At 36.3% G+C, this 14,362-nt stretch overlaps 2 protein-coding genes across 4 annotated transcripts; both read right to left on the bottom strand.

Moving 5' to 3' along the window:
* Positions 1-352: 352 nt before the first annotated feature.
* Positions 353-9,490, bottom strand: LOC117417122 (cyclin-L1-like). 3 transcript variants are annotated; one of them, XM_034028954.3, is made up of 11 exons: positions 8,665-9,082; positions 8,289-8,363; positions 7,876-7,985; positions 5,345-5,465; positions 5,055-5,119; positions 3,169-3,268; positions 2,895-2,999; positions 2,646-2,787; positions 2,415-2,526; positions 1,016-1,105; positions 353-839 (listed from the first exon to the last, which is right to left on the bottom strand). In XM_034028954.3, the coding sequence occupies exons 1-11, from the start codon at positions 8,902-8,904 to the stop codon at positions 485-487; spliced, it is 1,515 nt and encodes a 504-aa protein (XP_033884845.1). In that variant the 5' UTR covers positions 8,905-9,082; the 3' UTR covers positions 353-484. The 3 variants fall into 3 exon arrangements, 2 of the variants coding, with proteins under 2 accessions (XP_033884845.1, XP_033884846.1); XR_004546681.3 differs by lacking the exons at positions 353-839; positions 1,016-1,105; positions 2,415-2,526; positions 2,646-2,787 and adding an exon at positions 4,794-4,807 and having other exon boundaries at positions 2,982-2,999; positions 8,665-9,371; XM_034028955.3 differs by lacking the exons at positions 353-839; positions 1,016-1,105; positions 2,415-2,526; positions 2,646-2,787; positions 2,895-2,999 and having other exon boundaries at positions 3,265-4,807; positions 8,665-9,490.
* Positions 9,491-9,731: 241 nt separating this feature from the next.
* LOC117416797 (ankyrin repeat, PH and SEC7 domain containing protein secG-like) lies at positions 9,732-13,153 on the bottom strand. The gene is made up of 3 exons (XM_059034387.1): positions 12,817-13,153; positions 11,937-12,193; positions 9,732-11,546 (listed from the first exon to the last, which is right to left on the bottom strand). Exons 2-3 carry the CDS (start codon positions 12,182-12,184, stop codon positions 11,033-11,035), a joined length of 762 nt encoding a protein of 253 aa, XP_058890370.1. The 5' UTR covers positions 12,185-12,193; positions 12,817-13,153; the 3' UTR covers positions 9,732-11,032.
* Positions 13,154-14,362: the final 1,209 nt, after the last annotated feature.

The following is a 14,362-nucleotide window of genomic DNA, read 5'->3' as shown; positions in this document are numbered from 1 at the left end:
TACGTGGTTGTAGTGCAGTTATGAACACTGCATAGTCATGGACTGACATTTCCTTACAGTTTGACATTTGTTCCCTCACCTCATGTTTCTCACTGTAATATTTACTTTGTTTATTTTTGTAAAAATCAGACAATACACGTGCAGACTAAAAAACAATGTAACAAATTAAGAGATAGAGGTCTTAAAGAAAAGTGTCTGCATCGTTTAAAAAAAAAAAAAAAAAATATTTCTTTAGAAACCCCTTTCTCACTCATCTCTACAATATACAATTTCTTACAACTGAACATGTTACTGTCCAAGGTATCATTTTAACTGTGCAAAACTTTACATTTCCTGAATTTAGAAGATATGCTTTTATAAAAATCAAAGCTTTATTTATTACAACATATTCCATCTTTTACACTGAAAAATGTAGTCACAAATCCTACATTAAACTAAGGTTTGCAATTTGTAAGTCTCAGTGTTCTCACAAAACAGCCAGTGTTCAACGCCTGTGCCTGCTGTGCCCTGAATGACTGCTGCCATGATGTTTGCTTTTGTGTGTACGATCATAAGACCTAGATCTCTCTCGCCGGTCTCTGTGGTGCCCCCTGTCATGCTTGTGTTTCTTAACAGTCTCAGAGCGGTCTCTGGACTTGCTGAGAGAATGTGAGCGGCTTCTGGACTTCTTTCTTTTGTGGCTGTGCCTGTTTGAAATTTTGAGGTCATCATTGCGGTGTTTGGATTTGACATGAGGAGATCCATGGTTCTGTAGACGACGCGGAGTAAGACTTCTGCTGTGGGACCTGCTGCGAGATCGTGAGCTGAACGTACCAGAACGGCTTCTTCTGTTATTGTAACTGAAAATGTTAAGAAAAAAAATAGGCTGAATTCTAATTAGATTTTCTATCGTTAAAATCATGTAAACACAGAAAAGTGACGTTTTAGAAAATCAGTTTTCCGAAAACTAATGTTTTCAGAAAACGCTTTGTCATGTAAACGCACTGATTGACACATCTTCTATAGTTTTACTTACTGTCTTCTTGGTGTTCGAGATCGAGACCTTGATCTAGTCCTTGATGGTGTTCTGCTCACACTTCTGCTCCTCTTGCTTTCTTTCCTAAGGCTAGAGAACAAGAGGGAGAAACAGAGCTCAGATTTTGTCTGTCACACATTGTCTCTTGTTTCTATCAATTCCTATACTGCACTCATCTAAACTGCAGTATAAATATGCCAAACTATAAGGTAATTGACATTAATACTTTTAGGGATCCCTAAAAGCAGACTATTCTGCAAGCTGTTAAATGGGACTACAGCAGAGGTTCCCAAACTTTTGATTGCCGCGTACCCCCTTCCAGACCTATCAACTGTCTGCGTACCCCTAGCATACAGATTTATATTTTCATGTTGTTTTTAATATATGCTTTCTTAATACACAGATTTATACACAATAATATACTTACAATATAAATGACTATAATAATATAATTACGGCTTCTGATTTTAGGGTTTAACCGATAAAACACCTGATACTACAAACAAAAAAAAAAAAATAATCTGTGTATAATGAACACCAGAAAAACACTGGAAATATACTCAATTCACATAACTCAAAAACCTAATACATAAAAAACAAAAACAACCTACCTTTCCCTAACTTGTATTGATTAGTTCTGAATACTTTCTCGACTGGAGGCTTGTTCGCGGGATTTAAAGCTATATTACAGTTAAGATACGTAGGATTTAAAACAGAATTGCAAATTGTGGCGAAATGTAAAAAAAAATGCCTAAACACAAAAAACCCAGAAGAATGTGTCCATGACCACAGGGATTTCGTTGTGGAAGACAACAAAGGAAAGAAGGTACAAAGTGTGGTACTGTACAGTTACTACTTTGTGACAGAAAAAAAACAAGCATTTTGTAAAGTACAGTAACAGAAAATAATTTCATACAGTATATAAATCGAAAGCTCTGAAAAAATGCTTTACATAAAAATCGAAAATAGCTCATCATAACCACCAAAAAAATGTAATTAATAAAAAAACTGTACGTCACTGTCCCTGTGTATCCTTGTTCTCATTGTTACCTCTTGGAGGTTTGCAATAAACGAGCACACCACAGCGTTGATCCCAAGTGTCCCGCTGCTGCGAGATTGTCTTGCATGGCTCTGTTTGTTTCTCCATTTCACGGCAGAAATTAAAATGAATTTCCAATGCGTTTTAAAGTTTTGTGTGAATATGACAAGTCTTATGAAAATGCAAAAAAACAAACAAAACAAAACAAAAATGTTCGCCATTACACAATTTGTCACGCGTACCCCCTAAACACGTCTCGCGTACCCCTGGGGGTACGCGTACCACAGTTTGGGAACCTCTGGACTACAGTAAAGAACCCTTCAACTTCCCATTCAAAACCAACATTTATATAGTACTGACCCATTATGAGGGCTCCTGGAGCTCTGCTGTCTATCATCTGGCTCCTTTTTGACAGCCTTTAAGTTCTGTGAATTTGGAGACTTCTCATCCGTTTTATTTTCTCTTGGTGAACCTGAAAATACAATAAAAGTAATTTAATATATACATGGCTTTTCCAAGTAAACAAGCTTATATCTAGCTGGACACATCATTGCTATGCATCAAGATTAAAGATTCTATTTAAAAACTTACATGGTTTAGAGCCAGGTGAAAACCCCCCTAACGTTGAAAGAGCTGGAGTTCCATCAGGGTTTAGTCCTTTGGCCTTCAGTTTTGCTTCCTGGAGTGAAACTTTTCTCTTCTCAACTTCTTTCTCAAGTAAATCATAGTTCGGCTGTTGAAAAATGACATTAAAATTAAAACATAAAAATCATCAAGTAGCCCATCCCATTGTTTGTGAAGGATTGGCTGGTTTAATCACAATGCCTCATTAAATCTTACCTTTTTCCTTGTGTAAAGTTTTAAAGTGGTTATTGAAATCTCCTTAATCTCATCTTCAGTGGCTCCAAACAACATAAACCAATGTGGTTTGGTGGGAAGTGGGATCTAAAAAAAAAAAATTGATTTAAATTCATTAAATAAAATAAATAATGCAGCAAGGGCCGTTCTATTCCAGGTATCAACCATACCATTAATGTAAATTACTTATTTAATGATAACCAAACATGATTTTCAGTGGTATGAGCACTCCAGGACAACAGATTGTCTCACTCACCTGAAGGGCTCTTGCTGCAAGATAGATGCAGGCACAGGCAATCGTTTCAACTTGAAATCTCACAAACACATTTGTTCGCAATGTGTCATTCATGTAGTTCCTGAAAAACAATCAAAACAATCCTGACCCATTCACTATGCTGATTAAATGAAAGCTAAAGGAAAGCATGCATTAAGAAACATGTCACAGCATTTGGAGACTCAATTTAACTTGTCCTTTTTTTCTCTCCACATCATAGAACATCTGCTTTTATTTGGCTCCAAAATATGCCTCAATTCACTGCATATTCAAGAAAGGAAAAAGATAAACCAACTCAACAAATCATCTGTGCAAAGCACTGATCGGGAATATGTTAAGTCTGACTAGATCCCTAATGGAATGTGCTTCAAGAAAATCCAAGATGTCCAGATGTTCCCAATCAAATGCATATTTAAATGTATTTCCTTGATGCAGTGATCTTCAATACCAAGTATTTCCACTGGTAACCACTTCTGTGTTATCGGTATGAATCTGATGAAAATTTGCCTACAGGACTTAACCAATCATACTTAACATGATTGAAATAAAGGGATTTAAAAATCCCAAACTAATTTACGTTATATGCTCACTAGAAATTAGGGATTTTGGAATAAGTTTAATATTGCTGTTTAAACAAATATTGATCACTTTTGTTTTATTTTGTATTAGGTTTCCTGTTTTTAGTGCAATTTGAAAGGGCTTGTGCAGCCTTTAATGCTTGTGAAACATTATACAATTCAGAAATTGGAAGATACATCCTTGACAAAGCTACAGATATTTTTTGGCTAACAAATTTCACTCAATTATTCCAAAGGAGTAAATGAGGAAAAAGGAATTTGAAAACAAGTAAAACCTGTGTTAAATACCAGTCCTTAAAATAAAAGTTCCTATCAACTGAATCATTAAAAGTGGTTACTGACCAAGTGGTCATCTAGGACTGGTTTTACTTGTACATCAACATAAATACTTCTTTGCATTTCAAAGATGATATGTCTGGCAACATGTCTGAACTTGATCTGTAGATGGCAAAAGAACTGTACAGCGCAAACTACCGTTAAATTTAGTTTCTCAATTCAAAAGAAAACCCAACCCATCCCAAGATGAAGTCTTAGTAAGCAAGATTAAGGGTTCCATTTACAGGATACGCTTACAATCTTCTCTGCTTGAAGACCCAGTTTATGAGGACTGGAGCCTGGAAAACAGATTCCTCAAGACTAAGTCACATTTTCTAATACTTATGTAAGAAGATATGTAAATATCTACTTCTAAACTTTTGTAAAAAAAAAAAAAAAAAAAAAAAAGACTGTTAATAGCATAAATTGGTTTTGCAATGTATAGTTTTAGTTATTTGTATCTAAATACAAAAACAGTGCATTTAAAATGTCTACATTGCTACTTAAATGAACAATTACATCTGGAAGCAAAAATACAAATCCTTTGACACCCAAGAAAACAAGATGATGTTGCCAGGTGAATAAGGACCACTTCAGTGAATCTCGGATGAGAGCTTGCACTGGATTGGCTGGAGAGAAGGGCAGCCAATTGGGAGATTCCTGAGGTCATGTGGTTGAAGGAGCAGAGTTCAGAGTTCTTTCTATGAGACTTACCATCATGGACTACCCTTTAATTAAAGAGTAGAAAAAAGGACAAAGTTAAACTGAGTTCTCCCTTAAAGTATATATAAAAAAAAAAATCAAGGCATGAAAATATAAAATGGCAAGTTACTGTAAGAAAGAAAGTCCTTGAGAGATTCACAACTGCAACATTATTGAAGTTAATGCAAACAGATCTTAAAGAATAGCTTGCAACTAACATTTACGAAAATGTCTGGTTAAAATCTATATAAAGAAATGGAAAAGGTAACTTACCAGGCTGTTTGGACGAGGGTTTGATTTTTCTCGCACTCAAGAACTTGAAGGTACATTACAATGATCTGAAATTTAAAAAAATTAAAACCAAAAGACGACACAATTTACACACAAGGAAATTGAGTGGGCCCTTTGACAGTTACTTCAGATACTGAATATTTAAAAACAAAATTATAGAACCGATTACAGAACAAATAACCTATTTATTTAATCTGGTTCATTTAAATAAAAACACGTCTGCCTATAAGATTTGCTTTAAATTACTGCTGAAATACAGTATTTTAACTCACCTTGTGGGGATGCTTGACATGAACGCAGAAACCCAGTTCCTTCAGCACTCTCCTCTCTGCTTTGATTACTTGGTTTTTGGTGTTAATGTAGTTCTGATCAAGTATCAATGGAGTTGGTGTCCTATTTTACAAAAAAATCACAACTGTTTTGCAAGCAAAAAAAGTTCAACTTGCCCTAGTTCTAGTTTCCCTTTCAACCAACTAAAGGCAGCAGAACCTGCTTTTAAACTCCTGTAACTGCATTAGAAGCCTTTGTTTTGTGCTGCCCATGTCCATTTTTAATATTTTCATAACTTGGTATCTCCACACATGCAACTATGAAAAGTAAAAAAAAAAAAACTTTCACAGCATAGCTTTAACAGTAACTATCTGCAGTCTATAGATTTAGCAAACAAAAATAGGTAGTGTAATACCTTTCTGGACAAAGTACAGCAAAACAAAGCATATTATTCACTGCAATTTCTCAAGGACTAAATCAGCAACAAACACTTTCCCTACACAAGCAACAAAGTTACTAGTAAATTTATAGGAATGACTTAAAATGAAGCAAGGTTTATGTGTAGAATACCCTGTACTCAACTTTTAATAAATCAGGATGCAAGTACCAGTACTTCAAATTGTTATTAAAACAAAGCAATGCATGTGTTTTGTCTCCAAAACTATCAGAAGCATTTGTGCCACAATTCCCTTGGGACAAGTTGTTACAACTCAAGAATTTAAACTTTACTGCATGGAAATGACAACACATTTCTACAGCTAATGTCAGATTTGTTTGAAGTTGGCCATCCCAGCAGACCAATTTTAGTTGATTCCTGAAGCAAAAATTACTTAATCTTACAATATAAGCTCAAAGGCAACACATCCACTTCTAATTGACTTTAGAACAGAACGAACTGTCTACCCATGAGATGTTTATAAGCATAAATAAAATGTCTGACCCCACCCCCAAGAAACAGATTCTAAAGTTAAATATACTGCGACAAATGTTGGACGTTTAACAAATTAATAACTGTCCCTCACCAGCTCCAATAATAAAAACTTCCACTGAAGAAAATTAAACTACAGGTGTTGTCATGTTTATGAAATGAACAAGTCAAGTTCACCATATCTTGGTTTTATAGCACGTAATTTGTGTGCGTCTATTTTATATCATTTCTTTTTTGCATTCTGAGTAGTATTCCGTTTGTTTTAACGTCTTTAACAATAGGTTTGAATTATCAGGCTTAAAATCAAACTAGGTAATGATTTAACAATTGTTTTTATTGAATACCAAATTAAGTAGAATACTGACAGATGCAACTGTTTTGCGACAAACCTTTTTTCTGACTTGGTTAACTTCCAAATAATATGTTGGTTATTAGTTCTAACTCTAATATAGGGCAGATATCACGGTCATTTAACCTTGCCATTTGTAGTGTATAATACTGCATTCAATTGTGAAAGAAATTAAATTATGTATGAAACCTGAATCCCTAGATGATCTGCATCAGATTCAAAATCAAAACTGAAATTACCCTGAAACCCACTTTACTGTGGACCAGTATAAACAGTTTTATGTTTCTAATACTGTAAAAGCTATGGCATAATGTGTGAAGGTACAACTTGGACAGCAAAGACAAACGCTTCAAATGAGATATAGGAGTTTTCGCAGACGCCTTCACCAGCGGCCAACCTGAAAGTCCCCGATTCCAGTGACCCGTTCTCAGACCACTGGCTTCTCCTTGGGGAATAGCGACACTTCACTCTCACTTCTGCCATGCCGACAGCTTCATCTCTACGTACCATTCCACATCACCCAGGCTTTGGTAAATGTAGCTGGTTGCTGTTAGTTGGTTGCAAGGGAAAAGAGAACTAAAGTTAATACCAAGGTCTTAGTTTACCATGAACAAATCAATCATGGTAAAGAAAAACATGCCATTGTTTTCTAAACACTGGTTTTCCCCTTAAAGACTTACACAATTTTGGAAAGGATGTTTCATCAAGCATCTTTTACAAATACAGACTCATTTTGAAACAAAAACGTCAGTGTAGAAGTGAAAAGTAACAAATATTTGAAATGTTAAGTCCTCAGCTAATTTAAAAATGTATGTAGGCAGCCGCCCCTGCCAAAAACACACATTAAGAATAAAAAAGCACTGGGTTGTACTGGATGTATTGAAGATATCAAACTGAGTAAGTAAGCAGTGACAATTAATTTTACCAAAAAGCAACCAGAAAAACAAGTCAAGAAAGCAACTGTATGCTCTCATGGAGTGCGATGACATCAGATCAAAGATGTTTTAAGTTACTAAAGATTTAGAAACAATATGTATTAAAATGACCACTTTTTCGGATGCCAAACGATGGCATTTATATATATATATATATATATATATATACACACACACACTAAACTGTCTATTGGGAGGAAAAACACAAAACTTTAGTCATTAATTAAAAATTTGAATAGTTGTTTCATATAAACCTGTAGTGGAAATGTAAGAGTACTGTACTGCACAAAACTTGTTTTATTGTACACTTTAGAAACTCACCTTTTTCCTCTAAGAAGCCTTAAATGATGAAACACGTTTATTACATCTCTTACTCGCCGTGGTGCTTCTTCAATCTTCGAGGCAAGATTCACACAAGCCATGGCAACAATCTGAAAATAAATTATTTCAATTAGGCAACATGAAGAGTATTTATATTTATGGTATAAACACCGAAAAGCAACCAAGGCCTCTGAATCATTAAAAGGTAATTTTAAAGTTGCTAGTTTCTTGCTATTTTGTTTATCCAGCTAGTGTGTCGTATATGGTAATGGTAGTAATCCGCAGATTATTATGGTACTGTTATACTACACTACGCGACAGTCATCACCATATGCACAACATGGCGCCGTCTCGATACTGCGTTGGTCATAAAATGTAAAAGCGACATATGGGAATGTTATAACGCAACTTACCTCAAAGCTGTGTTTGACAAAGGACTTCGAGTAGAAAAATCGATGAAAAAGAACCTGGCCTGTAGCCATGGCCACCTACAAAACAGAAAAAGAAGAAACAAATAAAACATCCTGGAAGTCATTTTTACACAACATGGCGTCCGCCATTTTGTTTTTGTCATTTTACATTTTATAAACAGTAAAATGAAATTTATTTGACATACAACCTTTATCGGTATCTTATATATAAAATAATTTAACAAACAGTTACAAATATAACAGTTATATAATAAGTTAATAGTATTTTTGTCAATTTTGGCCGACTTTATTTGACCAAAAAAAAAAAAAGGGTAGAATATCTGAATTCCTTTTTCTATTTTAAACGTTTTCTACAAACCTGCGGTAAACGGAGAAGAATTCCAGCGGACTGGATTAATTCACAGCCAAGGATGCGCAGGTCTGTTTCGTTGTGGAGGTCGAGGCCATCTGACATAGACGGGGTTGTAGAGAGTCTCTCCTCCGGGATAAGCGAGTTGTCAATAGCGAGGAAAACCTCGGAATAAACTTTATCTCCAATAAGAATGCCTTCATTACCCGTAGACGAGTTGGTAACACCAAAGTGACCATCAGACGCCATCTTCACTTACAAACAACTAAACGAACAGTACTACAGTAAGTATACCGGGAAGAAAGGAGAAACGCAACCAGTGACGTGAGAGGTGAACAACACCGTGAGCAGGCTCAGCAGTGTAGTCGTCCGCCAAAAAAAACCAAACAGGAAACAAAGAATACTTCGGACTTGTGACAGAAGTGGCGTTCGTGTTTTAAACTGTGCTGGTTACTTTTATTAGTGACTTTTTTTTTTTAGCTGGTGCAGATTACATTACATATTTTGTTTTATTTATTTATTAAAAGCAAAACACGCATACTGCTTCTATTCACGCTACTGGTACAGAACAGTTTGTAACAATTTCAAGTCTAAAGTCCACTCTACGTTGGAGTTGCTGCGTTTTGCCGAACGTTTCAAAGTTTTACCGTACAGTAATATAAATTAAGAGATCAGTGACACATGCATTGGGAGCATAATGAAGGCTAAACATGTTCGAGTCACATTGTTGCTTGCTTTGGTGTTTTTCTTAAAATAAACCCCTCACTGGTCTTCAGTGTACACAATATAACTAGCACATATTAGACGTTGCAATAAAATAATATCAAAATATTTTCTTCTTAAAGTTATGGCATCTAAATCCTATTAGAGAAGGCTTATGACATCCAACCGCTACATACATACATACACTATAGCCGCGGCAGATAAGTTATGATCTGCTAATTGAAGCGCATATGGTTTGATTCATCCAAAAAAACGTGGCAATACCACTTTCTAGAATGTAAATAATTAATCAGTTGATGCAACACTTTGTTCTGACAACTTAAGTTAGCAACATGGGGAATTCTCCTCTCGTGTTTTCCAGGAATGCTAATTTCCATCTGTTCAGTTCTGAACATATCATTCCGCGCGACCGACCGGTACTTTATTCAGTGACATCACCAAACTGGTGATGATCCTCTTCCGATTGCAGTTCCTGGTAACGTAGGTATAACGTTGAGATGTCATGTAATCAACGATGAGAGATGTAGATTCATAAAATGAGGCACCCTGACTTACATGGGACCCGTGCTATTGTGTTGTACTTTATTAGAATATCTGTACTACAGAAATCATGAATAAGATTTTTTTTTTATATAAGTGCATACATATTGGTGCAGTTTTCACAATGCACACATACAAATACAATTAGTCTGTATTTTTAGTTTCCTTAGGCTTTAAGTTTTTTAATATGCGTGTTGTTTTTGTACCGCAATATCAGCAGCTGTTTCCTTCCACTTGCTCTGAAGCGATGCATCAGCCCCACTCTTCAGTAACACCACCAGGACTTGAATTTGGTCTTTCTGTGAGGCAAGGTGCAAGGGAGTTTTTCCCAAGGCTCTCTTTAGCATTCTTATCCGCTCCGTAGCAAAGGAGGTTTTTTGCAGTTTCAGCAAAGCCATTTAAAGGGGAATAGTGTAGAGGAGTCATCTCTAACAGATCCGTGGAGCCCACTGAGTCCCCATACTGCATTAGCAGGTGCACAGCAATGCACAAACCACCACATCCTGCAGCTAGGTGCAGTGGGGTGACAAGATCTTTATCTGCGGCATCAACTGTGGCACCTCTTTCAAGCAGCAGCTGCATGATTTAGTAACAAAAAAAGGCACAAGAGGATTAGGGACCTTGCATTAGGGACCTTGGATAATTCACCATCTGCTACCCTTGCATCAGTTAGATGTGAAGATCTGATCTTTTTAATACAAATGATCACAGGGGTTGCAAGTCTGGTTTATGGCAGTTGATGTAAAATTCAGGAAAATAATATTTCCCTCAATTGATTGTTGGCTTTGCTCTTTGCAGAAAATAATCACTCCTTGCTTGTTTCATGGTATTTTCTGTAGAATTCTGCTTGAAAATGGATATATGACAAGAAATATTATGTCTTTCAGCTGAGATTTGGAGATGTTCCCAATGTACAACCTGATAGTGTTTTGTATTGTGGACTTTCCTGCTTCTGATAACACTTTGCCAGTGCCAGCTCACATGAACAAAGCTGCTTCTACAAATGTGTGTGGCTGTGTTATACATGGCTGATTATTTTTGGAACCCAGTATGAAATAAATATTTCAGGTAGAAACTGGAAATGTTATTTGCTGTAAATTCATTAGAAATCATTTTAAATTGGTTTTAAAGTCATCCAATCCAATACACTTAGTATTGAGATCTGCACCTTTCCTAAGCAGATGCTTTCAGCCAACACTGCCAGCTGCAGGGGGGTCATTCCATTGTTGTTCTTCTCATTTACTGTACCGCCGTTGCTCAGCAGCAGATCTATTATGTCTAGGTTGCCATTGAAGGAGGCCCAGTGCAGTGGGCTCCACCTGTTAATGTCCTTACAGTCAACCCTCACTTTGTGCTCTAATAAAGTCCGAGCAACATTACCATGCCCGTTGGCTGCAGCTAGATGTAAGGGTGTCTGCCCAGAGCATGTCCTGATAGCATGGGAAGCTCCGTGTTGAAGAAGGTACTCAGCTGTTTGAGCCTGCCCGTTCCAGGTAGCTCTGTGCAGTGGGGTGCAATTAAAGAAGTCCCTGCTGTTGATGTCCGTGCCTCTGTGAAGAAGGAACTTGACAAGTGGCTGATGTCCACAGAATGAAGCATGGTGAAGAGGTGTCCAGCCCTGGCTGTTCCTGAATTTAAATCAGACAAAAGCCATGACAACACATAGCACATAGCAAATCTTTACTTACACAACGTTTCACAGAGCTAGGAACATTCCACCTTTATGCTATATAAGCTCTGTTCATTAAATTAGAGCTTATATTGTATCACCTATTTGATGTGTATTCAATGAAAAAATATAGCATGTCCTTATGACCTACTTTTCCTTTCCCCCTGTTCTATTGTGACCTTCAATCAGATTATCCAGAGGGGTATGGAGAGTGTTCTACAATATCTGGATGTTTAACTGCAGTTTATCTTGTCAGCTTTCAAGGAAGACTATTTAGGGTGGATGCACAGGGTAAAAGGATTGCTAATAAGTAATCAGGGGGTAATGTTTGGACTAATTATCTACTTACTGGCAAGCCACAGGAATTCTGAAGTTCAGCAAAGCTTTAACTTGTTCCAAGGAGCCACTCCATGCAGCTCTGTGTAGCCTCCCCTCATTAGCAGGGGCCAGGAGGAGCTGAGGATGCAAGCAAGGACATCTGTGCAACTGCCACTGTTTCAGACTGACAGACCTCCTCACCTTCCTCTCAACCGCATACAGAGAAACAGAATCGTGCAACTCCATCCACTGCCATGCAATTGATGGTGCGATTGTCATAGTAAAAATCTGCATAAAATGAATGAATGAATGAATGAATCAGTCAATCAATCAATCCATTATATAATTAATAAATAAATAGTAGGACTAGTAACAAGTGTAAAACAGGTATATTTTTCATTTCAGAACATTTTCTTTTGAGTTGAATAAAAAAGGTCCTCTTCCCCCAAGCAAGTCATATTGTAACTATTGTTATTGACTATTGGTCTCCGCTATTGAAATTTAGGAGGTTAATCCTTTTCATTTGTTGACTAATACAACTACTGTAGCATATAGTTACTGTAGCAATAGTAAATCTGATGGCTGTGATTCTGTCAAATAAATATGATATTTTAGTGAGAATTATTATGCATGCTTGTGTATTGGTGGGTCTCTCCACCTACCCTTCACCCTTATACAGTACATGCTAATTGTTGTCAAACTTTGGAAATATGAGATACTGCAATTATATATATATATATATATATATATATATATATATATATATATATATATATATATATATATAATTGTAGATTATCCAAAGATGCATCTGCCTCAGAAGTACGAAATCCATCCATATTATTTATGCTCAAGAACTGCAAAATTCATAATATATAAAGCTAAATGCATTTACAATTTTAGAAAGTTACCTTATATGTGTCAGTGGTTGAACAGTCAAGAGTATTATTCCATTGCAGTTGCCATCTGTAGGAACGTTACACACTATGCATTAAAAGAGCGAATTAGCTTCTTTTGAAAGCGGCTTGTTAATGTTTTTGTGGTTGCCCCGGAGAGTCTTTCTGCTCAGATTACAGAATTATATTAGAAAAATGCAAGGGGAGGTAGATGAGCTTGTCAGCTTTAACATGCACATGCCTAAAACCTCCAGCTTGGCTACAGAAAATCTCCCTCAGGGCAGTTTCAGATGCAATATTAGGTATGCTTGCTTTCTAAAACTATTTGCACCTCTAAAAAATGTAATCATTCTGCAGCAATTTCATATTTCGAAAGCCAAAACAAACATGTGCAGGCTTACAATTGCAAGATGTTTTTAAAAACCATATTCTGTAAAAAAAAAAAAAAATCTTAATAGTCTCTATAAAATCTTAGCAACAGCCTATAGAATGGGAGTTGTGTAAGTGAATGTTCAAGTCATTCTGCTGGTTGCCAGTGTTCCATTATTATTTTGATGCATTGCAATTCTATCCTAGCAACCGCCCCACAGGCAGCAGTTGACATGGCAACTGCAGTACTGTATCTTTGCATCTAACTGACTGTTTGATGTTTTAGAAGATTTCTGGTTTATGTTAACTTTAGTTGATAGTTGAGGTGAATACAGATTTAAATAAATAAACAAACAAAAAACACCTGTTGTAGGAAATGATCTGGCTTTAGAGACAGTTAAGCAGAGGGTTGGTTAATGACAGAAAAGAGGCTATTGAATTACATGGGGATAATTTCGCTCTCCAGGAGAAATGACCAAGCACATGCAACATTAACTGACAGCGTGGCTTGCAAACTGAGATTTCTTTAACCAAGTGTAGTGCCATATCATGCTTAAAAAAACAAAAAATACAGATTTACTATAACATGTGTTTCTTTCAAATTGGAGGCTTTTACAATGAATGAAATAACACAATCTGTAAGGGTTATATAATTATTAAGGGTTATACAATTAAAAATATATCCACCAAAGTAACATTATGCAATAGAAGCCTTTCCCCACTAGGGGGCGGCATTGACTTATGTGAAAAGAATGCTGGTTAAGGCAATGAGTCCTAAAAGCTTGCGGTACGGCAGTGGGCTTTTATCATGTGTTGCCAACACTAAACAGACTCTTTGTGTTCTTTTGCAGTCTGTGTGAAGTAAAGTAACTAGCAACTGCATAGGATTTGGGATTGTTCATACTGTAGGGTGAGCCTGTACATTTAGATGTAAGTGTGATTTCTCACACATTGTACAGTGTGTTCTCAAAGTACAGCGCTTGTTTAAAAACATCTGAGGTTTTTAACATCACTGGGCGTTATGTTTTTTTTTTTTAATAGTTCCTCTGATTAAATCTCACATCCTCACACAGCACAGAATACTGCAAATCTTTATTCTTCATGATCCAAATCATCTTATCCAGTGTTAATATTCACTGTACCTTGCAGCTCAATAATTTGCTGGCATGTCTCTAATTCTTCAAAGTTTTAC

Source organism: Acipenser ruthenus, chromosome 12 (assembly GCF_902713425.1).
Source record: "Acipenser ruthenus chromosome 12, fAciRut3.2 maternal haplotype, whole genome shotgun sequence".
Taxonomy (NCBI): domain Eukaryota; kingdom Metazoa; phylum Chordata; class Actinopteri; order Acipenseriformes; family Acipenseridae; genus Acipenser; species Acipenser ruthenus.
This window is presented reverse-complemented; position numbering and strand designations above follow the sequence as displayed.

What these genes read in the sequence shown, in the direction of transcription:
- LOC117417122 (XM_034028954.3), bottom strand. Translation starts at nt 8,904, where the DNA reads ATGGCGTCTGATGGTCACTTTGGTGTTACCAACTCGTCTACGGGTAAT. An exon ending in ATGTCAAGCATCCCCACAAG is followed by an intron (nt 5,120 to 5,344) that starts GTGAGTTAAAAT and finishes TTTAAATTTCAG; the next exon opens with ATCATTGTAATGTACCTTCA. An exon ending in TCTCGAACACCAAGAAGACA is followed by an intron (nt 840 to 1,015) that starts GTAAGTAAAACT and finishes TAACATTTTCAG; the next exon opens with TTACAATAACAGAAGAAGCC.
- LOC117416797 (XM_059034387.1), bottom strand. Translation starts at nt 12,184, where the DNA reads ATGACAATCGCACCATCAATTGCATGGCAGTGGATGGAGTTGCACGAT. An exon ending in AGAATTCCTGTGGCTTGCCA is followed by an intron (nt 11,547 to 11,936) that starts GTAAGTAGATAA and finishes ATTTAAATTCAG; the next exon opens with GAACAGCCAGGGCTGGACAC.